The sequence below is a fragment of the Eumetopias jubatus genome, unplaced genomic scaffold (genome assembly GCF_037043125.1).
Source record: "Eumetopias jubatus isolate StellerSeaLion01/CBP00866 unplaced genomic scaffold, mEumJub1_p1.0 scaffold_10, whole genome shotgun sequence".
Lineage (NCBI taxonomy): Eukaryota > Metazoa > Chordata > Mammalia > Carnivora > Otariidae > Eumetopias > Eumetopias jubatus.
This window is the reverse complement of record NW_028274816.1, coordinates 13,533,874-13,559,589: the sequence shown is the minus strand read 5'-3', so window position 1 is coordinate 13,559,589 and position 25,716 is coordinate 13,533,874. Positions and strand designations below refer to the sequence as shown.

Sequence of the window (25,716 nt, the reverse complement as noted above, 5' to 3'; positions counted from 1 at the left end):
AGAAGCAGGGTGAGGGCCCCGGTGCCTCACGCTCTCTCCTGCTTTCCACAGCCTGGGGGTATCTCTCTTGTTAGTCTGGCAACACTTGTTCCTTAAATGTTTAGAAATTTCTCCATTCCTGTTCATGCTCTTCCTCTGCGGGCTTAAGGCTTGGTAAAACAAATGGTCAAAGGTCTCGCTTAGGTTCCCTCTGCCACATTCTGCGAAGTGCTGGCTTTTTCCCCATGATGGCCATTTAAAAAGAAAGTCGCATCTCCAAGGGCTTCAGAATGCTCCCTCTCCTCATTTTGGGTGCGTTGGGCCCGGCTGCTAGCGAGTGGTCCCACCCCAGTGTGGCCGGGAGAGGGAGCCCTGTCTTGGCCCCTCGGCATCCTCTGAGCGTCGCCTCAGGCAGGCCTGTCCCACCGCCCCGGGGGTGGGTGATGAAGCCCGAGGCAGGGCCACCCCAGACTGGCCGGGGAGGACCTGGTCCTTGGGACGTGGGACCCGGCACCAGGCTTCTCAGAGGTCAGGAGAGGCGTTGGGTTGATGGATTTGAGGGCCTCCCAGCGGGTCTGGAAATAAGGAGACACCCAAACAGATTCCCAAACAGGGGTGACACACACTCCAAGGACAGGCTGTTATCCTTGGTTGCAAGAAACTGCCCAATGTCTCCATTTGAGGCCCTTCAAGAGTGTGAGGCTGTGTGCCTTTGTCACCCCTGCCTTGGGATGGGGAGACTGAGGCCCAGCGAGGGGAAGCAGCTGAGGCTGTGCTAGGCCAGGCCCTCAGACTTGGGCTCTCCCAGCCTCCCCCGGCCCTCTCTGGGTGCTGCCGCGCTCCCGCCCCCACTCCCGCCAAACCCCAAGTCCTTGAGGCTTCACTAGGCCCGAGAAGACCAGAGCTTGGGAGAGCTGGACTCCAGGCTATGCTCAGGAACTTCTGTGGCCTCAATGGTGTTATGGCTTCTTTTGCAGCCCCTGGGCTGGGGTCTGGGGCAGCCAAGGCCCTCGGAGGCCCCCGGGCTCTGCATTCTTGCACCCCCTGCATGGAGCTCTCCCGTGGGTCCCATTGGGAGGTGGGGCTGCCAGAGACCCCTCCAGACATGCTTTCTGTGGCTTTATCAAGAACGGAGCAAGGCCCTTGGGACCTGGCCTCTCTCTCTCTCTCTCTCTCTCTCTGACTGTCCTCTCCTTCCTCTCTCCAAGTGCCTGCTACAAAAGAGCATCCGGAAGTGCAGGTGGAAGATGCTGATGCGGACAGCCACCCCCTCATCGTGGAGAATCCACCCTCACCTGAGCCGCCACCACCTTCTCCTGCCAAATCCGACACCCTCTCGGTCCCGGGATCTGCCGCAGGGACTGAAAGGTCACCTTTTATGCTTCTCTTGGGCTTTTCACAGCACCATGCCATCTGTCCATTTGCTAGAAAGGGAGACTGAGGCCAGGGTGGGAAAGCAGCCGGCTCAAGGTCACTCGGTGACCTGGTGTCAGAACTGGGACTATGGTCCCACTTCCTAGTCCTCAACTCTGGTTTAGGACTCTCTAAAGAGTTCTCCAAGGAAGTCCTCTCCCAAGTACCCTCAACTATAGGAGGGGGGTAATAAATGTGACAAGGCTAATTTTCACCCCCTTGTTTTATTATTAAAATAATGGAATGGAGATACCAAAAAACACTAGAAAAATAAGCATCCCTTGTCCCACTGCACTAGGTAGTGATTTCATTTTACTGCCTTCTCTTCTGTACCTTGTCTATGGGCCCATGCTTTTGTGTGCTTTTAACTGGATGGGTGATTTGGACCACATTTCATTTGAGACCAGATCTGACATTCCTCCAGCTCCATGTGCCAGAATGAACTTAACAAATACTTTCTTGTTGGGCACTGTCCATAATGGAGCTATGGACATCTCTTTGGGCTTCTCTCTGCCCTTGGGCTCCTTTCTGAAAAGTGGGAATCCTGGTCAAGGCTGTGCACATTTTTATGCTTTTTGATATAAATTTGTTACATGATTAGAGTTGGTTTTGAACAACCTGAGCCAGGTAACAGAGAGGTCTTGCATACAGCTGTAGGCAAACTGTGAAGTGCGGTACACTGCTTTGTGAATGACTGCATTTAAGCTGCAGGGGAGCTGCCAGTGCTTCTCCTGCGGTGGTTGGATTAGGAGATAGTTCCTTTTTCTTGATTAATCTTTGCTCTCATCCATGTGTCCCTGAGGACTTTCTCAGCCAAGGTAAAAAGCCTGTTGTAACAGAGATAGCTAGATGTGGCCAACTGAAGGCTCTCTGATTTTAATGTGAAGAAAAGAGTCATAATCTCATCTAGCCTTGCAACATAGCTCACTGTCCCATCAATCCTCTTGTTTCATTCATCGAGCTATGCGGAACACAGCAGAAAAAAACAGAGCCAATATTGTTGCAGACGTCTGGTCTACCTCTCTCTGTTCTCTTTATACAGGCTGGGTTGGGGGTGGATATCTGGGCACAGAGAGGGGGAGTAGGCTCCCTTGGGGATAGAATCCACGCCCTCTGCCTTCTGTTTATGGGCAAGGCTCCTCTTGTCCTTATCATTAATTCACTCACTCACTCACTCACTCACTCATTCACTCAGTCATTCATTCACAAACAGTTCTTGAACACCTTTATGTGTCAGGCTCTGCTCTGGGTGCTGGGAGAAGTCTGACAGGGGCCTACTCGCTTGGAGCGGATGTTCTCACGGGGCTGAGATAGACAATGAACAAGGAATTAAACAAACAAACAAGACTGTCCCAGAGAGCTCTAAGTTGAACATGACTTCGAGAAACCAGGGGAACATCTACCTAAGCCTCCTTGGCCCTGAGAGGGGAGAATTCTGATACCTGACTTGGGAAGCCAATGGGGCTGCCTATGGTCAGGGATGGAATGAGCATTGTGGGCAACTGATAGGCACCAGAAATCCATGGAAACCACAGACCCTGACAGAGGGGCACAGGGGCTAGGTTTGCTTAAACCTTAAAAAGCTTAAAGCCTTGGTTTGGGGTGAATCCCAGCTCACCACTTACCAATGGGAGGCTCGACGTAAGCCAATGCACACTCCTAGTCCTCCATGTTCATACTGTAAGATGGGGGTAGACACACCACCTGTTACTAGACCGCTGGAAGAATTCAACGAACTAATTCGTGCAAGGCACTCAGCACAGGGCTGCACGCAAAACAGGGCTGTGGGAGCCTAGCTGCTGATGGAGTTCCACACTCTGGTGTCTTGGGCAGGAGATGGCACCCTGACTCAGGAGAGGGCACCAGGCTGGGCGCAAGAGGACCGAGTTGGGTCCTCCACCTGTGCAAATTCTGGTCTCCGTGTTCGCGGCTGGGAATTTTAATTAGAGTGTGAAGGAGGTGAATCCGTGAGTGTTGCCGTCCTCAGTGAGTAGGCAGAAGGTCATAGGATAGTTTCAGAGCCTTCTGGAATAAAGGCAAGTGCTACACATCCCTCCATCTGTATCCCTCTAGAAGCCTCTGGGATCCTGAGTTGCGATAGCTGAGGATGGGAAGAATGACAGGTGGATTCCCACCCAGACACCATCAGCCAGGACTCCAATGGCTCCGAATGCACAGTCCTGGGGCAGACATGCACTGAATGACAGGGGAGCCCGGGGAGGATTTGGTCTTCCTTCCTCAGATAGGGTGTGCTGGGGACTGGGAGGGGAAAGCAGAACATTTAAGCTGAGGCCCCACTGAGTCCTGAGTATCTCAATGAGTTGAGTAAATCTAGTCCCATTTTACAGATGGGAAAACTGAGGTGGCTCAGAGAGTTTAAGTCACTTGCCAAGATCATACACTAGTAGGAAGCAGGACTGGGATGCAAACTCAAGTTTGCCTGACACCAAGTCAGTGTTGTTACTTTTACACTAGGCCGTTGAACAGATGTGGAGACTGAGGTCCAGAGAGGGCTGTGTCCCTCTCTTCTCCCTTTGAGTCTCCCTGCGGGCAAGTGAGGACCCTTTGCAGCACCAACACCCCCTGTCTCATTGCCCCCGCCCCCGCCAGGGTTCAGCTCTGACTGATCTGCAGGGGTCGAGGTCGGCTCACTTCCCCCTGTGGCCTCTGCCCTCGCTGAAGGCCCCTCCATGTCTGTGTCCTTGCAGGAAGAGCCTGCCCTCCCGAGATGATGAGGCTGAAGAGCTCAAGGCACTGTCACCAGCTGAGTCCCCCGTGGTTGCCTGGTTGGACCAGTCCAGCCCACAGGGCACTGAGTGAGTAGGGACCACCTCTGGGGTCTCAGAGAGTTGGAAGTCTGGGTGGGGATGAGCAGGCAAGGGGAGGGGGTTGGGGTTGAGGGGGAGAGCATGGACGTTTCTAGAACCCTCCACCACAACTTTGCCAGCAGCCTCTGAGCTTTAAGACGGGGCTGGGTCTCCTGCCCAGGCTGCTTCTGGCTGGCCTAGGAGTTCTGTACAGTCTGCAGAACGCACAGGGGCTTTGCTGTAAAGGAGAGGCTCCTGGCCCACGGGCAGAGGTTGGCTCCCGGCTCTAAACCCCTGAGAGGGTCAGGAGTGAGGAAAACAAGGACCGCCAGGGATCTGAACCCAGGGAGCTTGTTAACAGTACAGATTCCCAGCTGCCAGCCCAGACCCGCTGGATCAGAACCTCAGACAAGGGGCCCAGAGATGCGTGTAGCAAGTCCACTCATGTTCCCCTGCTGGGAGCCCGCCCGGCCACCCTCGCTGGGTGTCTGCGTCCCAGCGACCACTCCCCACGGGAGGGAACAGATGTGGGTGAGCAGCTAGCGTCTCCACCATACCTGTGTGCCCTTTCTTGTTGGGACCCCCATACGGCTTGTCCCCAGCCTGCTTCAGCAAGTGAGCACCAGGGGAGTAGCTGGCTTGAGTTCCGGTGCCCCCGTGTCTGAAAACAAATAGGTGTGAAAACACTCGTATGCACTCAGCTCAGCACGATGGTCAGAGTGACGCTGCTCAGAGGACAGCCTGTCCCAGGCCACCCAGGGCACTTGCCCCGTGAGTGGAGCGCCGGGCAGACTCACATTCATTCTCTCTCTCTGTCCGTCTCTCTGTCCATCTGTCTTTCTCGCTGCGAGTGCATACAGTTTAAACTCCTATAATTTAAAAGGATATAGAACGTATCCGCACTATTTTTTTCCATCAGCTATTTCCTGAGCCAGAAGCGTAGCCCTGTCTGCTCTTTGATCTGTCCCAGACACGAATCTCATGGGAACCCCAAACTGGGGCTAACAGTCCTGACCTGAGTTCCAAGAGTTTCCCCCTAAATCGCAAGTGGGATCAAAGTTTTCTCAGAACTGCCCATCCGAATCAGATCCTGCGTGGTACATTTTCTAAAAGCTGGGCCCCCAGGTGTGAGCCCCAGACTGAATTTCCTCCTAGGACCTATTAAAGTGGGTTTGATGTTTCTGGTGGCCGAAGGAAACTGGGGTAGCTTTTGCCTCCTTCGGGCTGGGTGGGGTACGGACGCCGTTTGGTTCTGGCCCGGGGGGCACAGGGGTCCCGCCCCATCCAGCCCGCCCCAGCGCCGGGTGGTGTGTCCACAGTGGCCAGGACCGCGCAGTGTCTGCGGCCAGCCAGAACAGCATCTTCATCAACTACCGGCTCCAGGAGCTGGTGAAGCTTTTCAAGGAGCGCACAGAGAAGGTGAAGGAGAAGCTCATCGACCCTGACGTCACCTCTGATGAAGAGAGCCCTAAGCCCTGTGAGTCCAGAGATTCACCCTGCCAGAAATGGGTCCCCTAAAGCCCCTTGTAAACTCATGGTGAGGGTACCCCCAAGGAAATGGTTGGGGTGCTTGGGAAAAGCCAAGTTCCCCACTGTCTGGATTTTGGGGTCCTGTATGTACAGGTTTAGCTATGGAACCAGGGAAGGGAATACGGCCAAAGTTCTGACCGATGATCCCATCTTACCTGGCTCCCACTCCCACAGGGCACGTACCCTCCTCGACCCTTCTGGGCCTTTCCCACTAGCAGGCAGGTGGTCCAGCCTGGGGGGCATCTCATGGACTTACACACAGATGGCGTCCACACCCCACTTTTTTTCAGTCTTATTTTTCGGAGGCCTCATTTGCCATAATCTCATGGGGCTACCTGAAAGTTTCCTGCTTTCAAAATTCCAAGAGGAAATGAGAGAAGTGCTCTCCTGCCAGGGAGGGTTTCCAAAGGAGGACTGTGCCTCAGAGTTCAGGGCGCCAACAACGGACCTAGCAGGGTCTGGATCCACAGTCCTAAAGCTAGAAACGCAAACGTATCGAACCTACAAAAGTCACTCTCTAGGTCACCAACACCATCGCCTTTGATGCACAGAGAGGCTGTGGTCCCCTTCAGTGTCTTGTTTCAGAGATGAAGGAGCTCAGGTTCCTGCTCTGAGAAACCCAGAGCAAGGTTTCCCTGGTTTCTGGCCCTTGGTGGCAGGGGTCTGGGGTAGGAAATGCCCCCAGCCCTCCCGAGAGAACCAAGGGGGTCCAAACACAGACGCACAAGCAGACTTTTGGAAACACCTAACTTGCCCAGAAACACTTCATTCTGGGTAGCTCCTGAGAAGCAGTTCCAGACCAGTAGCTGGTGAGAGTGTCCGGCTGGGCGCCGTGGGGTTTGCTGTGGAGAGCACCCTGGTTTCCGCACGCAGAGCTGACTGCAGCTTTGGGGGTGGCGCCAGGGTCCCCTCGGCTCCAGGTCCAGAGTCTGTAGTTGGTTGGCCTCTCTCTGTAGCCTCTGCCCGAGCCTCAGGGCTGGGTCAGATGGTCACCGGTGTCATCCCGCAGCCCCGGCCAAGAAAGCCCCAGAGCCGGCCCCGGCAGTGAAGCCGGCCGGGCCGGGGCAGGAGGAGGAGGGCGAGGACCACTATTGTGACATGCTCTGCTGCAAGTTCAAGCGCCGCCCGTGGAAGATGTACCGGTTTCCCCAGAGCATCGACCCGCTGACCAGTGAGTCCTGGGTGGGCCCGGGCCTTGCCCCCACCACGTATTGTTGCGAGGGCAGGAGACCGAGCGGGAGAAGTGGGGGGAGTGCAAGGGCACGTCAGGAGCGAACAAGCAAAAAGCCCCCGACTAGGAACCTACCATCACCCCCACCTTACAGACAAGGAAACTGAGGCACGACTAGTTAGTGGCAGACCCGGGAGCCCTGCTTCTTGGCCAAGGCTGCCTTCTACTCTGCTCTTGCGGGCCCCTTCCTGGAGCTGCTGCTCTGAGCAGAAAAGGGCAGAAATTCTTGTGACATCTAAAGTGAATTCCCCTCACACGTTCTATTCCTCGGGAATGACGACCCGTCCTATGGGCACGGCACTTTACAGTTGACGAAGGACCTCCCAGCCTTTCTAAGCCGACCTCTCCTTGTGCCTTCCCCAGGGAGGCAGGGTGGGCGCCACAGAGAGACCTTCCTGGGGTCACACAAGTCCTGCGGGGACAAGATGCCAACCCTGCTGTCCACTGGGCCTCTAAAATGACCACGTGACCCACGACATCCACCCATCCATCCCTCCACCCGTCTGTGTGTCCATCTTCTAGGCGTTATTTACTATTGTGTATTTACTGAAGTAGGAAAGACATTTTTGGAACTCTTTCAGTAAGAATGAGAGCAAAGTGTTTTCTAGTTAGCTACCTATTATCTAATAATGCCCCCATCGTCCCCCCTGCTGAGTACGCTGGTTTATTAGGGCCTGGCAGGGATTTATTTTTAAATCAGAGATAGTTTCACACACACAACAGGCACACATGCACACACGCACACATACACACACGGGCACACGCACACACACACAACCACACACGCACATGCACACACATCCACACCACACGGGCACACACGCACACAAGCACATGCACACACATACGCACACACATGCACACGCACATGCACACATACGCACACAGGCACACATGCATATGCACACACAGGCACACACAGAAGCGCACATGCACACATATATGCACACACAGGCACACACGCACATGCATGCACATACGCGCACACACAGGCACACGCACGCATAGGCACACACGCACAAGCACACACACATGCACACACATATGCGCGCGCACACGCACAAACGCACGTGCACACGCACATGCATACGCACACACAGGCAAACGCACATGCACACACGCACACACACAAGCGCACATGCGCACACACACGCACACACACACAAGCACACACGCACATGCACACATACGCACACAGGCACATGCCTACACATACACACACACAAGCACACATGCACAGGCACATGCACACACACAAGCACACGCACATGCCCACACACAAGCGCACAGGCACACACACACACACACATACTCCTGTTACAAAAGTGCCACATCTAGGAAGAGACTAGTGGAAAGAAGGAAGCCCTACCCTGATGCTCCTGAGAGGAGCCCTCCTCCGACGGCCGTTCTAGCGCATTCCTGCCCCTTCGCTCCCTCCCCACAGACCTGATGTACGTCCTGTGGCTGTTCTTCGTGGTGCTGGCCTGGAACTGGAACTGCTGGCTGATTCCCGTGCGCTGGGCCTTCCCCTACCAGACGCCAGACAACATCCTCCTCTGGCTGCTGATGGACTACCTGTGTGACCTCATCTACCTCCTGGACATCACCGTGTTCCAGCTGCGCCTGCAGTTTGTCAGAGGCGGAGACATCGTTGTGAGTCCTGGGCGGGTGGCAGGGCCGGGGGTGGGCGGCAGGCCCTGCAGCAGGGCCTTCGGGAGTCTGCTCTGATAGACAAGACAAGGGAGCAAGATCTCGGGCGTGTGTGCCCGTCCTTGTTCAAATTACACCCACGAATATTGCTCATGGGTGAAATGGCTCCTGTAGCACCTGACAGAATTAAAGATGGAAAGAGGACCAGAGAATGACCCTTAGGTGGACCCGGTTCAAATCGCAGCTCTACGACCACTAGCTGCATCCCCGCTCTGAGCCTCAGTTTTCTCATCTATAAAAGGGGGGGAGTCATTGTTCCCACCTCATAGCGTTGCAGTGAGGGTGGATTGAGTTGGTGTCCACAGAGCGGTCAGCATGGGAGCTGTGGGCGAACAGCATTTCCTGGGGTGGGGGGTCCTGCAAAGAGTGCGCTGCTTGGATCAGCATCAGACCCTGTGCCCTGGTGCAGGCCCCACTTCCTGGGGAGGAAACTGAGTTCTGACTTTGACTTGGCGAAGGCAGAGGGCCCAGTCCCTATCTCTCTGTGCAGGTCACTTTCCAAAATGCCACACTGGTGGGGCCTGCTCCTCTATGTGCAGGCGGGCTGGGGTTGTGTCTCTAATACAATTTAGAGGAAAAAGAGTTCCCTGGGCAGCTTCTTTCCCCAGCCTGATCAGAGCGGGAGGCGGTTCCTCAGTAAACCAGGTTGCAAATGGTCCAGGTAAGACCCACGTGCTAAGAGAATGAGCCTAATATTGACTTTCCAGCTAGGAAATCAGAATCTAGCCGGATGAGCTTGGACAACTCCCCCCCTCCCCCAGGAGGTCCAGCCTCCTCTCCCAGAGGTCCAGCTTCACTGCCTGCAGACCCTGAGGCTTTCTTTCACCAAAGCTCCACTGTCCCCAGGGCTGTTACTCTGATAGGAAGGTGGAAACTCTGCAGGGATGTCCATGCTGCTCCCCACCGGGTCAGGTTTTAAGCTTTCGGGCCATTTCACAGTCAATATTCCATTTCTTTCAGACGGACAAGAAGGAGATGCGCAATAACTACCTGAAATCTCATCGCTTTAAGGTGTGTGCCAAGGGTGCAAGCTTCCGCCGGGTCCTGGAAGGTGGTGTTACTGGGGGCCCTGGGTGCTTTGGGGCCGGTGCGATGTCATTCCCACCAGAATGACATTGGGTAGGCAAACGGAGGCTTGTGGGTAAAAAGGAGCTCTCTGCCCGCTCCTGGGGCATTCTGACCTCACCCTTCCAGGGAAGGTAGAGACCCTGTCACTCCCCTTACCTCCCAACCCCCTGGGGGCTGCCTGTTTTATACACTGTGGTGTCCCACTGGGATTTCAGATGGACATGCTCTGCCTCCTGCCCTTGGACTTGCTCTACCTGAAGTTCGGTGTGAATCCCCTCTTGCGCTTACCCCGCTGTTTGAAGGTAGGCTTCCCATCCAGGGCCTTCAGCTCCCCCGTGCTCTGCACTAGCATCTTGATGTCTGCCTTGAGCAGCACTGGGGAGCGGGGGCGGGGTGGGGGTGGGGCATCAGGATGGCCCCAGGGGGGATGGGAAGTTCCTTAAAAGTGTTAGAGCTTCTTCGTTGTGCTGTGTGTTAGGGATTGTTCCAGAAGCTTTACAAGTACGTACTCCTCAACCCCACAGTTTAACAGAGATTAGTGTTGTTAATAGCAGCATTTTACCAGAGAGGTTAAGTAACTTGCCTTAGGTCACACAGGTAGGAAAGAATAGAGTCCGGGTTGGAACCCAAGCAGTCTGCCTCCACGGTCTATGCTTTCAGTAATTACAGAAACACAACAGAGGGACTTCAGCTTTATGATGGTCTGCGTCTAAAAGATGGGGACGCGGGGCGCCTGGGTGGCTCAGTTGGTTAAGCAACTGCCTTTGGCTCAGGTCATGACCCTGGAGTCCCAGGATCGAGTCCCGCATCGGGCTCCCTGCTCAGCGGGGAGTCTGCTTCTCCCTCTGACCGTCCCCCCTCTCATGTACTCTCTCTCTCTCTCTCTCATTCTCACTCTCTCAAAATAAATAAATAGATCTTTAAAAAAAAATAAAAGAAGGAACTTTTTAAAAATAAATAAATAAATAAAAGATGGGGATGCGGAGGCTTGAAAAGCTTGGGTGACTTGCCCAAGGTCACAGGAGCCAGGAAGTACCCGGGATAGATTTGGTCGTGCAGCCCAATACCTGTTCTCATTGTTGGTTGTTGCCCAGTGTCATGACAGCTATCTTTCCTGCCGCTGGGGCAGAGCCGGTGTCCCCGTGAAGGTGACACAGGGTAAAAGAGAGACCAGGCAGTGATCCTTGTAATGTGACCAGGGTCGACAGCCAGTCAGAGCACTTGGGATCCCTCAAATGGGTTTTCCTGGCAGACCAATTGTGGACCCACAAGCCGAGTTTTACAGCCTCCCCCCGCCCCCCAGAGCAATGGAATCCGTATCTGGTGTTCAGCGCGACTCAGGACACAACTCTGAGCCTCAGGGGAGGGAGATCCAAGCCCACAGCCCCCTGCATCCGATATAAACCCTGGAGGGACTTCAGAAGGACCCCGTGGAGGACGACCAGCCCATGGCTCGGGGAACTTCCCTCACAGTCATTCTCCAATGTCCAACAACACGTGTGCGGTGTGTTGCCGCTCTGAATATGCTCTGGGTTCGAATCCTGCCTCAGGCACTTAGCAGCTGTGTGCTTTGAGCGGGTGACTCAGCATCACGAAGTGCCAATGTCCTCTCTGTAAAAGGAGAATGCTACCATGCACCTCGCGTGTAAATAAGCAAGAAGGTAATGAATATAAAGTGTGGTCATCAAAGGTGTTCAGTAAAGAAGAGCAGGTACTATTATACTTTTATTATTATAGACAAGCCTTTGAAGGATGTACGTAAGGGGTGGTAAGGATGCTGTTTCTTTATAAAATGGTTTCCTTTATAAGTAAACGTGGCAAACAGGGTCCTTAACCTGAGATGTGTGTACCCCTGAAAATGTCATGATAGGCTTCGAGAGGTCTAAGGAGTTGCCTTACACATCGGCAAACTGTGAGAACAGGACTACGTGTAATTTCTGTGGGAAGAGGGGTCACGGTTTCCTGTGGATTGGTAAATGGAGTTTCTGGCCCCCACCCCTCAGAGGGCTCCGGACCTCTGATGTTGAATGCTCACTGTCCAGCCTCCTCTGGGGGGCGCTGCAGAAAGAGGCCTCCGCGCTGGGGGACAGGGGAGGGTGGCGCCCCACCCCACCGACGGCGGGCTGTCCTGATGCTTTGCTCTTCCTCCCAGTACCTGGCCTTCTTCGAGTTTAACAGCCGCCTGGAATCCATCCTCAGCAAAGCCTATATTTACAGGTGAGACACACACGCACACACGCCATGGGCCGTTCGCAGCAACAACGGAGCAAGGCGTTCTCTACTCATATTTCTTCCCCTTTCAAGTTCCTCTGGCCCTGCGGGCCCCAGTGCTACCGGAAGCCAGGCCTCTTCCTGGCCCTCCTCTGAAGGGATGTTGTTTTTTTAGAGAGCCAGGAATGTCCCATTTCCCCCAATTGTGAGGAGGGCATACAGAGGTTCGTATGCATGGCTCACCGCTATTTCCAGGGAGCCGGGTGTCATTTTGATCTCAGCGCAGGGAACTGGGCCCCTCAATCCAGCTCGAACACGGTTGGGGGGGTGTTTGTCAGGACAGTGGGCCATCTCTTGATGTCGGAGAGTGGGGCACAAGCCCAGCCGGGCCACACGCAGGGACAAAGCTTCCCCATGTCACTCACAGAGGGACCCTTCCCTGCACGCGTCCGTCCCTTCCCCGGCCCTCTCCAAGGATACAGCCTCTGCTGACCTTTCCTGTCCTTCACTGCCCCAGCACTGTCTGCACATGGAACTCAGGGCCCTCCCAGCCCCTGGCCTGGACAACTCGCTGTTCACACGCCACCGTCCCTAGTTGGTGAAGTCTCCGCAGAGCATGCGGTTGGCCCAGTCCATCCTGCCAGGTGTCTGCCAGGTGTCCATCCTGCCAGGCAGCGGGGCAGGGCTGTGACGCTCCACCAGGGGCATGTCCAAGGCGGGTGTCAGGGGAGGTGAAGGTGGGCTTGTTCCCTGCAGTTCCAACCCTTGGGGTGAGAGGTCATGGCCGCCCTCCCTGCCGCTCTGTTCATGCGTTTCCTTCTTCTGCAGGGTGATCAGGACCACGGCTTACCTGCTCTACAGCCTACATGTGAACTCATGTCTGTATTACTGGGCGTCAGCCTATCAGGGCATCGGCTCCACTCACTGGGTTTACGATGGCATAGGAAACAGGTGAGCCACACTCTCTTCCTGGGGCTATAATTCACTGAGAGTCCCAGAAAGAGATACCATTGCCACCGCATGTTGTTGAGGCTGCCTCGCTCCCACGGAACCCCTGACATGAGGAAGGCTGAGGACCGTGTCTCCGTGTCCTCACTGAGCTAACATTTCCTGAGCACCCGCCGTGTACCAGGCACGGAGGGGCACAGACAGGAACAAGACTTGCTAGAAAGATCCTTTCAGCCTCCTAAAGCCTAGTAGAGTTGGCACATTCGTTTCCCATGTGCCTCCACTCCTCTACCCCGTGGACACGGCCAAGTGGGAAGGAGGCCAGAGCACACTCTCAGCATAGCTCCCTGGGCATCACTAGCCATGCGGGAGCTGGAAAACGAGGTGAAACCTACTGGCCAATCCAGACAGCTGCCATACGTTGTGGACAGGCTCAAGTAATGACAACGGCAGTGGTACTACTATTAATCATAGCAGCAAGCACTTAGAGAACGCTTATTCTGTAACTAGCCCTGCTTTAACTACTTAACATAGTAACTTAATCCTTCCAGTCATCACTCGAGATAGGCACTATCATCATTCCCATTGTATAGAGGAGGTAACAGATGGGAAGTCACTTCCCAGGGTCACACAGTTGGCCCATAAGTTCCGGAGCTGGGATTTGAACCCGGGGCTGCATTCTTAACCAGCATAACCTCTGCCTGGTGCTGGAGAGGTGTGGGGAAGGTGGCACTGGAAGGTCAATTCCAAAAAGCCACGTTTGATTTTGGCCTTGGTAGGTGGAGAGAAGGGGCAGAGAAAGCTCTGGGGGAGGGAGCAGCCGGAAGAAAGGTGCGGAGTTGCAAAATGGCGGAGTCAGGGCTCTGGGAGCCATCTTGGGTGGTGGCGGGGACTATCCAATAACGTGGCCGCTAGCTACGGGGGGGCCACCAAGTGCTTGAGAGGCAGCGTGACTGAGCTGTGAAATACAGGTTCAGAAGATATGAAGAAACATGCCAACTGCCTTATTACTGACGCCTAAAATATTGGTTATGTGTTGAAATGATATTAATGTTGATATTTTGGGTCACTAAAACAAATGATTGTTTTTGAGATTAATTTCACCCGTTTCTTTTGACTGTGAAAATGTAGCAACTAGAAGATTTTAAATTATGTAGGTGGGTCGCATCATATTTTTATGGGATAACAGCATTGTTCTAGGCAATGGGGAGCCAGTACAGGGTTCTTTTTTGCTGTTCTTTGTTTCATATCTATTTATTCTGATTACTGAAGAAGGATCAGAAACATTCTTCACTATATTTCTTCGCTTCTAAGATGCAGTTCCTTCTATGACGCATTGAGTCAATGCAGCTTTTTGGGAAAAAAAAAGAAATATTACAATAAGTGGACCCATAGATTGTAAGATCCATCCCAATGTTAGAAATGTGAAAATGTGGAAAAATATGTCACCCACAGGGATATAGAATAAGATGATATCGTGCATATTTGCCTATTATTAATTTTTTTTAAAAAAGCCCCCGATACTGATGCCCTCCCCGTGCAGAGAGGCCAGTGTTTATTTAATTATGGCCTCATCCCTGGGCACTGAGGGGTTTCCAGTTCCTCAGTCTGACGCGTGACACTGCAGTGAACATCTTTGTATCTGAATCTTTGTCCTCTGGCCTGATTGTTTCCTCACGATAAATTCCTAAAGGGCGATGGCCTGGCCAAGGATCTGAACATTTTTAAGATTTAAAAAAAAATTATTATTATTGTCATTAGTACACTATTTTTTTTAGAGCAGTTCTCGGTTTCCAGAAGAGTAGGTGGGAAATTACAGGGCATTCCCATAGGCTGCCATACTTTTAAAGGTCGGATGGGTATGGAAAGATAACCCAGCTCCCCTCTGACCTCTTGCCTCGAAACCTTGGAAGGAGGAAGATGACAGGACCTAGAGGGATCTCAGAAAGATGACTCTGCTGGTGATGGCTGAGGGAAGGAGGGGTTGGAGGGATGGGGGGAAGCCAAGGAACCAGTTGGGGGAGCGACAGACGAAGGGTTGGTGTGGTCGGGGGAGGGAGGGCGGTGCGGGAAGGGCAGCAGAAGCACCTGGGGTCCAGGTCGGGGCTGTGAGCCTGGAGAGCCAGGGCACAGGCTTAAGGGACAGGAATCCCGGGAAGGGACGCACAGAAGGTATTCATTAAAACTTGCTCTGTGACCTTGGCTGAGGCCCTTCCCCTTTCTGAGACTTAGTTTCTCCTCTACAGCCTGAGCATAGTATTACATTCAGATTTCTTGTGAGGAATGAGAAACTCCTGTGTGTAGCATGTGGACAGGAGTCAGTGACCATGTCCTAGCTATGGTCATTCTTATGGGGAAGCCAGCGTACCAGCAGAGGGGTTCCTAAGCCGGGATCCAGAGACGTACGGGGGTCCCACCACCACCCTCCTGGAAAGTGGAGCTAAATTTTTTTTTTTAAGATTTTATTTATTTATTTGACAGAGGGAGAGACAGCGAGAGAGGAAACACAAGCAGGGGGAGGGGCAGAGGGAGAAGCAGGCTTCCCGCGGAGCAGGGAGCCCGATGCGGGGCTCAATCCCAGGACGCTGGGATCCTGACCTGAGCCGAAGGCAGACGCTTAACGACTGAGCCACCCAGGCGCCCCAGTGGAGCTAAATTTTGAGGACACACTGGCCTCCCTAAGGGGAAGTTTGCTAGCTTTCCTTAGGTTCTCAAAGGGGTTTGTGCCCCAAGAAGCTGAGAACCCAGGTCCCAGGACTGGGCCTGGCACACCCATCACGGGCAGGCCCGCGGTGGAAGGGCAAGCAGGGAAGGGGAGGGCAGGGACTTCCTTCTGCAGCAACTTGGAAGGGGGAATGCTGTCTTAGCAGTCTTATTCTTCTCCAGACGAAGATCCTGCAGGGAACCCCCAATACGTGCAAAAAAGCACAAAGAGTGAAGGATCCACCCAGAAGTCCAATATCACGGGTAATAATCACTTTCAAAATAGTGACCATTTGTTGAGTGTCTGCTCTGGCCCAGGGGCTTGAGGACCCAAGTTCCCACGTACCTGGGTCCCTCGCGCTGTTCTGCTTCTTCCTGGCCTGGAGCGTGCGGGGGGTCCCCACAGGCCCAGGAGCATGGAAGACATGAGGACTTCAGGGAGGCCCCTAAGACATGCCATGCCAATAGAATATCTCCAATCAGAAGGAGTTTGGGGGAAGGTTTGGGGTCATTGTTCCTGTCGCCTTTCTGTTGGGAGTCCAGGAGCACCCACTCCGCTCCCAGACAGCGCTCAGCTCCGTCCCCGCTTCAGTCTGCTTTGCACGCCCTCTGGTGGCCAGGAACAGTATGATGGGGGGCTCTGTGGGGGAGGCCCGCGCCGTCCTGAGGTTTCCAGGCACCAGGTGGGAATGCGGTGCAGGGTGGTCCAGCGGCCAGCCCCAGTAGTTAGAGGCAGAGCCCCCACCAACCTCTGCCTCCCCCTCCCAGTGCTCTCTGCACGATTTCTTGCCTGTTCCCACTAGACGGTGAGCTTCTTGGGGACACGGGTGAGCCTGTTGTTCCCTAACTGGGGGCACGTGGCCGGTACCAGCGACAGAGAAGGCTCTGGTAGCTGACATTGACTGAGAGCCCGTCATGTCCCAGGCGTTCTTCTAGTGCCGCATTTTGTCCTTGTGATTCCCCGTGAAGGATGTGCTGCTGCCGGGTCCCTTTTAGGAGAAAGAAGCCGAGGCTTGCTGAGATTAGTAATTTGTCCACGTTAGGCGGTGACGAAGTGACAGAGCTGGGTTTGAGCCCAGGCAGTCCGGTCCAGATCACGTGTGCTAACTATGACTCTGCATAAATAGCGGTGGCCAGAGCCCAGGCGAGGGCCTGCTTGGGGTCACCCCCAGACTAGATGAGCTGCCAGCCGGATGATGGTCTTGATTTTGGAGCGGAGCAAGGACCTCAGAAGTGCGGGTGCATCAGGACACTGGGGCCAGGGCAGGCTCTGGACGCCTCCTGCATGCCCAGGTAGGAAGACAGGAAGGCACAGGAAAGCCAGCCGGGATTGTCCTGTCGTCGAGCCCTGCTGACCTCACTCATTGCCGACCCCTGGGAGGGCCCAGCCTCAAGGAGCGAACAGATGTGTGAGGGGCTCTTACTTCTCTGTGATAATGAGATGAGCTCGGGGCCCCTCCTGGGCCCATACCTCCCTTCCCTGGTTCCTGCGCCCGCGGAGCGACGTTACCAACTGTGGGTGACAACTCAACAGAAGCAGATGACAGACTGAATTCTAATCCCAGCTCTGGACCTGGCCCACTGGTGACCATGAGTGTTCCCTTTGCCTTCTGGGGCCTCAGTTTCCCTGTCTGGAAAAGGTCTGGGCAAGGGAGAGGGTCAGAAAACGTAGTCCTCGAGATATCTTCCAAGTTCAGTGTCACTCTTGCTTTCCGTGAACTAACATGGCGGGATGACAAAGGGAAGTTAGTGGAAATTGAAAGAATATTGAGGGATCCCAGACATCAGAAGTCAGAAAACCCTGGTCTTCCCTCCTGCCAAGTCTTTCTAGCAATCTCCTGGAGCCTCAGTTTCCACATCTGTAAATGGAGGTGACAACGTGCCTCTGCATCTATGAATACACTCTGCAAACCGCATGCTCTGTGGGGGTGAGGCTGTTTTCCTTGCATGTAGAAACAGATGTGCATATTGCACATCTGTTAGAGCCAGGCCACCCAGGCTCAGCAAGGGGGGGGGCCTTTGCTGACCGAAGTCTCTTTCCTATTCTCTCTCTAGTTACATTCGCTGTTACTACTGGGCTGTGAAGACCCTCATCACCATTGGTGGGCTGCCTGACCCCAGAACGCTCTTTGAAATCGTCTTCCAGGGGCTGAACTATTTCACGGGTGTCTTCGCTTTCTCTGTGATGATCGGACAGGTAGCTGTGTCACTAGTCTGACTTGCCACCCACCTGCCTGCAGGACCCCCTCCCTCCCACTGCTGCCAGAAATGTCATCATCTGTGGCCATTCGTTTCGGACTAAGTCCAGGAAACACCATGGGACCTGGACTCAGGAGCCTGGAGCTCTGGGACCTGCTGGGTGAAGGGGATGGGGGTGGAGGTCTAGGTCCTGTTCTTCTCTACGGTTGCTTCCACTGGAAAGTGGGTCCCCCTGGGATGTCTTTGGAGAGCTGGGCTGAATGGCTTTCTGCAAAGGCTGGGGATTTGGGCTGTTCCCTCAGAGAGAAACCCCTGGGGGTGTCTAATGTGCAGGGATGCATCTCCTATTCTAATCAATGCACGAGGCCAGTCAGGTGGCCTCAGAATTGGGTCCTGCCCCGAGGAGCGCTACCGGGTTCACACGTCCTCCAGTGAGGTCAAAGTGGCCTCTGGCACCGAGGGGCCAGGCCGCACCAGAGGCAGCCCAGCCCGGCGAGGCACTTCCTCCTCGTGGGCGGCTGCGCTCAGCAGCCTCACTCCTTCCGTCCCGCGTCCACCCTGGGGGCAGAATTTTTCTCCCATCGGCAACCTTCTCTGTGTGTGGACGTGGGTCTCCCTCTCTCCTGATCCCCCTCCCTCGCACACCCCTAGTCCGAATAGAGTACACGTGCTTGTGACACAACCCCCCCCCCCAAAGCCCCACTCTGCCCTTTGATGCTTCCTCCTTGAGCCTAGATGAGAGACGTGGTGGGGGCCGCCACAGCTGGGCAGGCCTACTACCGCAGCTGCATGGACAACACCGTGAAGTACATGAACTTCTACAAGATCCCCAGTTCCGTGCAGAACCGGGTCAAGACCTGGTACGAGTACACCTGGCAGTCCCAAGGCATGCTGGGTAAGACAGGTGCTGCGGCTGCCACCAGCTATCCCCTGGCCCCCTCCTCCCAGGGCCCTGCCTCTGACCCATGTCCCTGAGGTCCTGAGCACTGGGGCCTCTCGGCTGTGGCCCCAACATATTCAAGTGAGGGGCACCCAGGGAGGCCCATGCGGTGCCCCAAGCTGGGCCGTCAGGAGACCCCTGAAGGCTTGAGAGCCTTGTCTTCTGGACTCCCTGCCTCCCCTCCCTTCCCCTCCCTTGAAATGCATCCCCATCAGAGATGGAAGTACGGCTGAAATCAGGACAGAAGGAAGACCCTCTCTCTCCTTCTCTTTCCGTAAACATACATACACACACACATATATTTAAAGATTTTATTTATTTATTTATTTGAGAGAGGGAGAGAGAACACAAGCAGGAGAGTGGCAGGCAGAGGGAGAAGCAGACTCCCCACTGAGCAGGGAGCCCGATGTGGGACTCGATCCCGGGACCCTGGGATCATGACCTGAGCCGAAGGCAGACGCTTAACCGACTGAGCCACCCACGTGCCCATACACATAAACTTTTTGTAAATTTGTCGATGTTATGCTTTTCTTCTGAAATTCTTTGGCCGCAACAATGCGTTTAACTCCCCACTGTTTCTGCTTCCTTGTCAATGATGGGATGCGCTCAGTGATTCCCGTGAAGTGGGAGAATCTTACTTGTGCACTGTTTTCAAATGTAGTGATGTTTTCCTGAATTCTAAATGGAACCCTTAATGAAATGTGAACATACTACTTATATGTTAATTAAGTCATGATTTCTGCCGCAACCCCCCCCCCCGCCCCCAGTCTCTCTCTTTTTTTATCTTTGGGAGCTAGTACTTTTGTTTTCAGAACTTAGACATCATTCGGGGGGCCCCTGACAAGCCGGGGGCCACTGGCACTGTGTCTTAGGGCCCCTCAATGCTCTCAGCTAATTCAAGGGCCCCCCTGCTTCCACGGGCTTCCCTCTGGCCTTGAAGAAGCCACACTTCAGCTCCAAGTTCTCCTGAGCTGAGGGTGTTGTCACAGCTGTGGACAGCCGAGGGGTGGAGGCGTCCTTGGTATCCTTTGCTGGCTCACTCACTCTGTACAAGGCATGGTCCCTCAGCCATCGCCTCGTTCCATTCCAGGGACAGCCCTGTGACATCTGAATCACTGCCCCCGTCCACAGAGGCACACATGAAGGACCAGAGAGGGCTTCCACCTGCCCGGGGTCATGCAGGTCCACTCTTGAGCCCATAAGTGATTGTGGTGCAGTGGGAGCGGCATTGGGATTGGGGGTCAAGGTAGTGCATTTCCTGTCCCTGGTACCGACATTCGTTCCATGCCAGGCTCTCTGCTGGGCACTGCAGACCCCGTCATGGACAAAACAGACTCAGCCCCTGCTCTTCAGGGACAGGCCCTGGAGCCCCACGGCCCGGGTGGGGTACTGACTCCATTCCCCTTGGGCTGCGAGGCTATGGGCAAGTCCCTGCCCTCCCGAGCCTCCCTGTCCGTAAAGTGGGCATGATAGTAGTGGGCACCTGTCGGGTTGTTGGGAGGATTTAATACAATCATCTTTGTAAAGCACTCTGTAAAAACAGTGTTCGATATACTCTAGTCCCTGCTGACATTCTTAGAGTGTGAGAAGCGCAGACTAGCACGGACAGACCATTGCCATAAGGGGTGTGATCAGCGCTACATAGTGCAGAGACTGCTGAACCTAATAGCTGGTGCAGGGATCTCAAAGGAAGGCTTCCTGGAGGAGGTGACATTAGTACTGGGTTCTGAAGAATGGGTAGAAGTTAACCAGGGACGTACACGAGGGTTTTCCCTGGCAGAGGGAATAGCATCCGAAAAGCCCAGATGGGGGGACTCTCGCAATACTGCGTGGCTCTGGAGGGGCAGAGGAATGGTGTGGCCAGGGCCCCATGTGTGCATGTGTAGGGGCGGGGGATGGAGGCCGGGATGTGCCTCTGATCATTGTCAGTGTCTCCTTTGCAGACGAGTCAGAACTGATGGTGCAGCTTCCAGACAAGATGCGTTTGGACCTTGCCATCGACGTCAACTATAACATCGTCAGCAAAGTGGCTCTCTTCCAGGTACAGCCCGCCCAGCACCTCCGCCCCCCGGGGGTTCTGGGGAGCCCCAAGCCCCCACCCTCCTCTAAACGGGCATTCTTTCCCCCTCCTCTTGGGGACAGGGCTGTGACCGACAGTTGATCTTTGACATGCTGAAGAGGCTCCGTTCTGTCGTCTACCTGCCCAACGACTACGTGTGCAAGAAGGTGGGTAGCCCCAGGCAGCTGCAAGGCCATCTGGGATTTACAGCGCACCTGCCGGCCAGGAGCTGGGCTGAAGCGGGTGCCTCTGAAGGCCCAGGAGGGCAAGCCCAGGGAGAGCAGACTTGCTGCGGAGGGAGAGGAGATGTTGCACCCATGAGTTGCCCCCAGGGCTCCCGGCTTGTTTGGCACAAGGAGCTTTTGTCCAGCTCCAGGCATTGCACTCCGGTGTGCCATCAGGCTTTGTTCCCTTGACACAGGACCAGGGGAGCCAGGGCGAGGAGCCCCACTTTCCAGAAGAGGAAAGTGAGGAGCCTCGCGAGAGGTGGGGCCTTGACTGTGTTGATGGAACTGTTTCCAGGGTCTTGGTCTTTCTATCAGGAAAATGGAGCAGAGGAAGGGCTGGGTTAGGTCAGAGGTTGCAAACCGATGGCCTTCGCATAGGGGCCAGCCCATACACTGTTTCATGGTTTTTTAGGTGGTTTTTTCTCCCCCTAATCTTAAAAAAAATGTTGAAGTAGTCCCCAGCCTTTAAAAATTTGAAGGTTTCACATAAAAATCCAGATTTCTGGTTGAAAACAGAGCTCCACTTTCCCAAATAGCAAGAGTCAGCTGGGGTGGAGAAGGTGCTGCCCCTGAAGGGGGACGTCGCCCTCCCTCCTGATGCCGCAGGCCCCACCCCTCCCCAGTGCCCCATACCAGGCTCCCTTCAGTCCTTAAACCGCCCGTCTGATCCTGGAAAATATTTGCATTTGAACCTGGGGCTACAAAGTGTCGAGGGCCCTTTCTGCTCCCATTCCCTGGGATGTAAGGTGAGACCAGGGTCACCTGGAGTGAGTAGTTTGGGCAGAATGTCAAGAACTCAGATTTCAGTCCCCTTGTTACTGAGCTGTTGAGGCTGGGTGTGTGTACAGGGCTGAAAATAATGCCCAAGCAACCCCTGTGAGACTCAGGAAAGTTCAGCCCAAGAAGGCCCCCATCTCCAAGTTGTATGCTATATAGCAGTGAAGTTTCTAGAAGCAGAGAGCCCAGAGAAATGGGGAAACAAGGCTACAGATGGTTGAAAACTTAAAGCTGCAGTCCTAGAGGCCAAGAGGGGTTTAGGAGCTATAGAATGATTTGTCTGACACTGGGGCTCTTTCCTCGCTGTGCAGCCTTGGGGCAGTGGCTTGCCCTCTCTGAGTCTCTTCTCATGGGTAAAGTAGGGATGTTGCCGGTACTTCCTCATGGGGTGGTTGTGAAAACTGAATCAGCTGTGCCTACAGAGTCAGGTGCCATTGCTGCTCTTATTATCCCTGGGGGTATGTAGAACTTGCTGGCAAATGAGGAAGACTGAACCAGATGGTGGGAGTTGGCAGGGGGACGTTGAAGTGAGCCCTTGATGAGCAAGTGTGAATGGCGCCCTCTGCTGTCCAGTTTTGCGCAGCGATGGTCTTGCTCAGACACCCTTGGGATGCCCCCCGCTGCCCACCCCAAGGCTGGTTAGTGAGGCAAGGGTGAGTTCTCTAGACCCTTCAGCCCCGTGTCAAATTGGACACAGAAACAGGGGCATGGAACTTTCTTCCTGTCTGTTAAGAAGCTCATGCCTCTGTGAGGTGCCCAGGAAACGTTTGTTGAATGAATCCAGAGTCATCAATTTACCTATCCGTGCTCTTCTCCTTTTAAACATGCCAGATATGGGGCGCCTGGGTGGCTCAGTTGGTTAAGCGGCTGCCTTTGGCTCAGGTCATGATCCCAGGGTCCTGGGATCCAGTCCCTGCATCGGGATCCTTGCTTGGGGCTCTTTGCTTAGCGGGGAGCCTGCTTCTCCCTCTCCCTCTGCCTGCCACTCCCCCTGCTTGTGCTCTGTCTCTCACTATCTCTCAGTCCGTGTCAAATAGATAAATAAAATCTTAAAAAAAACAAAAACATAAACATGCCAGATGTGATGGACAGGGAGCCGGGGGCTTGTGAGGGCATGAGGATTGGAAGGTGCATGGCAGATTGGGTATTTTTTTTTCTTTTTTAAAAGATCTCATTTATTTATTTAAAAATTTTTATTTATTTTATTTTATTTATTTTTAAAAGAAAGAGTGAGAGAGAGGGCATGAGCAAGCAGCAGAAGGAGAGGGAGAAGCAGACGCCCTGTTGAGCAGGAGTGAGATGTGGGGCTCAGTCCCAGGACCCTGGGATCATGACCTGAACCGAAGGCAGATGCTTAACCAACTGAGCCACCCAGGCGCCCCAGACTGGGTATTTCTGATTGCAGTCCAAAGCAAGCTATTCATGCATGCATTCATTCATTCGTTCGTTTGCTTTAACTTGGGATTTAAGACCATTGCATTAGTCTGCTACAGCTGCTCTAAATAAGGACCAGAGCCTGGGCAGCTTAAGCAACAGAAATGCATTGTCTCTCAGTTCTGGAGGCTGGAAGTCCAAGATCAAGGTGTCGGTAGGGTCGGTTCCTTCTCGGGGCTGTGAGGGAAGGATCTGCTCCTCTCTCCTTGGCATATGGATGGCTGTCCTCTCCCTGTGTCACTTTATCTCGTCTTCTTGCTATGCCCATCTCTGTGTCCAAATGTCCCTTTAATAGAGACACCAGTCATATTGGATTAGGAGCTCACCCAACTCCAGTACAACCTCATCTTAATTTAACGAATGACATCTGCAGTGACCCTATTTCCAAAGAAGGTCACATTCTGAGCACCTGGGGATGAGGACTTCAACATATGGGTTTGGGAGGGACAGCGTTCAACCCACAGCAACCATGAGGTCTGGAACCAGACTGTCTGGGCTCAAATCCCTGCTCTCCCGTGGCCTAGCTTTGCGACCTGGGGCAAAGAGTTCCTACCCCAGAGCTGTGGAGGATTAAGCAGGCCCAGCACTTAGAGCAATGCCTCGCACAGAAAAATGTCGCACAACAGCTGGACTTCATTACCAATGTTGTCACCACTCCTGTTTCAGCTAGCAAACGCTTACCGAGCTCCTGAAGTGACATGTGCTAGGCACAGGTATCAATGTATTGTATGAACCATTGTTAATTTTTTCCACGCCCCCGACCCTCCATTGGCGTGCATAATTGGGAATTTCCAAAATGCCATTACAGCTGTGCCTTCTAGCTTACCTAGTACTTTCCTCTCCATCACACCACTAACTCCCCACAGAATCCTGTCAGTTAGGCAGGCCAGGGGTGGCCACTCTCCCCAAGCCACAGATGGGGAGACTGAGGCCCCAGAGGGGAAGTGACTGGCTCCACACCACACACCGAGTCGGTGGTGGGGCTGGACACCAGCCCAGGTTGCTCCGTGCTGTGCCAGCAGCCTCTGGGCCCAGCCCTGCCGCCTTTGTGGTCACTTTTGGCGACAGCAGGGGGCTCACCCCTTCTCTGTTTCAGGGGGAGATAGGCCGAGAAATGTACATCATCCAGGCAGGACAGGTGCAGGTCTTGGGTGGCCCCGACGGGAAGGCTGTGCTGGTGACACTGAAGCCTGGATCCGTGTTTGGAGAAATAAGGTCATTGGGGAGCTGGGGTGAAATGAGCGGACCTGGGCCCAAGCTGGGGGGAGGGGTGCCAGTGGGGGAGGGGACAACCTCATCCTCAAGGGCCCTTTGGTGGGTCTGAGTAAGCCGCTGTGGATGCTGACATATGCAGGGTGGGCCTCGGCTCTCGCCCGTGTGGGGCCGCCACTGTGCTCCGGGCAAGGGGTGGAAAGGGACATTTTAGTGGGATCCCAACCCCAGCCTGCCAGGCCTCACCTCCTCCCTTCCCCGTCCCAGCTTGCTGGCCGTTGGGGGCGGGAATCGGCGCACGGCCAATGTGGTCGCCCACGGGTTTACCAACCTCTTCATTCTGGACAAGAAGGACCTCAATGAAATTTTGGTGCATTATCCCGAGTCTCAGAAGTTACTCCGGAAGAAGGCCAGGTACGTATTTTTATTAAAAAAAAAAAAATCCACATATATGTTAGTGCACATTTCTTTTTTTTTTTTTTTAAGATTTTATTCGTTTATTTGACAGAGAAAGACACAGCAAGAGAGGGAACACAAGCAGGGGGCGCGGGGGAGGGAGGAGCAGGCTTCCCGCCGAGCAGGGAGCCCGATGTGGGGCTCGATCCCAGGACCCTGGGATCATGACCTGAGCCGAAGGCAGACACTTAACACCTGAGCCACCCAGGCGCCCCTCAGTGCACATTTCTTAAGGACTAAACCTTTGTCTTACCGAGCACAATACCTTTGTCACGGTCAGGAAATTCAGTATGGAAATCATGCTGTTATTCCCAATCCATCTTCAAATTTGGCCAGTTGTCCCAATCATGCCTTTTATAGCCTTTCCTGTCTTCTTTTCCATTCCTGGATCCAGTGTAGGACCCCCTGTTTCATGACATAGCCTCCTATCTTCAGTCTCCTTGGATCTGGGATGGCACCTCAACCTTTTTCCAACTTCAGTGACTTGGATTTCTTTGAAGAGGACAGGCCAGTTATTTTGTAGAATGTCCCTTCACTTAGGGTTAGCTGATGTTCTGATGTTTTCTCATGATTACCTTCAGGTTCTGCATGGGGGCAGGAATTTCTCAGAAGTGATGTTGGGGGGGCACCTGGCTGGCTCCGTCTGTAGGGCATGTGACTCTTGATCTCAGGGTTGTGAGTTCAAGACCCACGTTGGGCATGGAGCCTACTTTTTAAAAAAAAAAAAGTGATGTTGTGTTCTTCTTAGTACAGCATACCGAGAGGCACGGGATGCTGGCTTCTCCTAGTATTGATGATTTTCCCTTTGATCA

The 25,716-nt window shown here is 54.0% G+C and overlaps 1 protein-coding gene across 1 annotated transcript in view; it reads left to right on the top strand.

The window, feature by feature from the left end:
- CNGB1 (cyclic nucleotide gated channel subunit beta 1) overlaps positions 1-25,716 on the top strand; it is a 71,918-nt gene that overhangs the window by 35,275 nt on the left and 10,927 nt on the right. Inside the window, exons 18-32 of the mRNA XM_088027401.1 lie at positions 1,188-1,347; positions 4,101-4,208; positions 5,519-5,676; positions 6,739-6,900; positions 8,405-8,613; positions 9,631-9,681; positions 9,954-10,040; positions 11,891-11,955; positions 12,778-12,900; positions 17,656-17,797; positions 18,535-18,694; positions 20,683-20,780; positions 20,882-20,965; positions 24,333-24,451; positions 24,716-24,862. Of these exons, the coding sequence (XP_087883527.1) occupies positions 1,188-1,347; positions 4,101-4,208; positions 5,519-5,676; positions 6,739-6,900; positions 8,405-8,613; positions 9,631-9,681; positions 9,954-10,040; positions 11,891-11,955; positions 12,778-12,900; positions 17,656-17,797; positions 18,535-18,694; positions 20,683-20,780; positions 20,882-20,965; positions 24,333-24,451; positions 24,716-24,862 (1,873 nt within the window). The remainder of the gene's footprint in view (positions 1-1,187; positions 1,348-4,100; positions 4,209-5,518; positions 5,677-6,738; positions 6,901-8,404; positions 8,614-9,630; positions 9,682-9,953; positions 10,041-11,890; positions 11,956-12,777; positions 12,901-17,655; positions 17,798-18,534; positions 18,695-20,682; positions 20,781-20,881; positions 20,966-24,332; positions 24,452-24,715; positions 24,863-25,716) is intronic.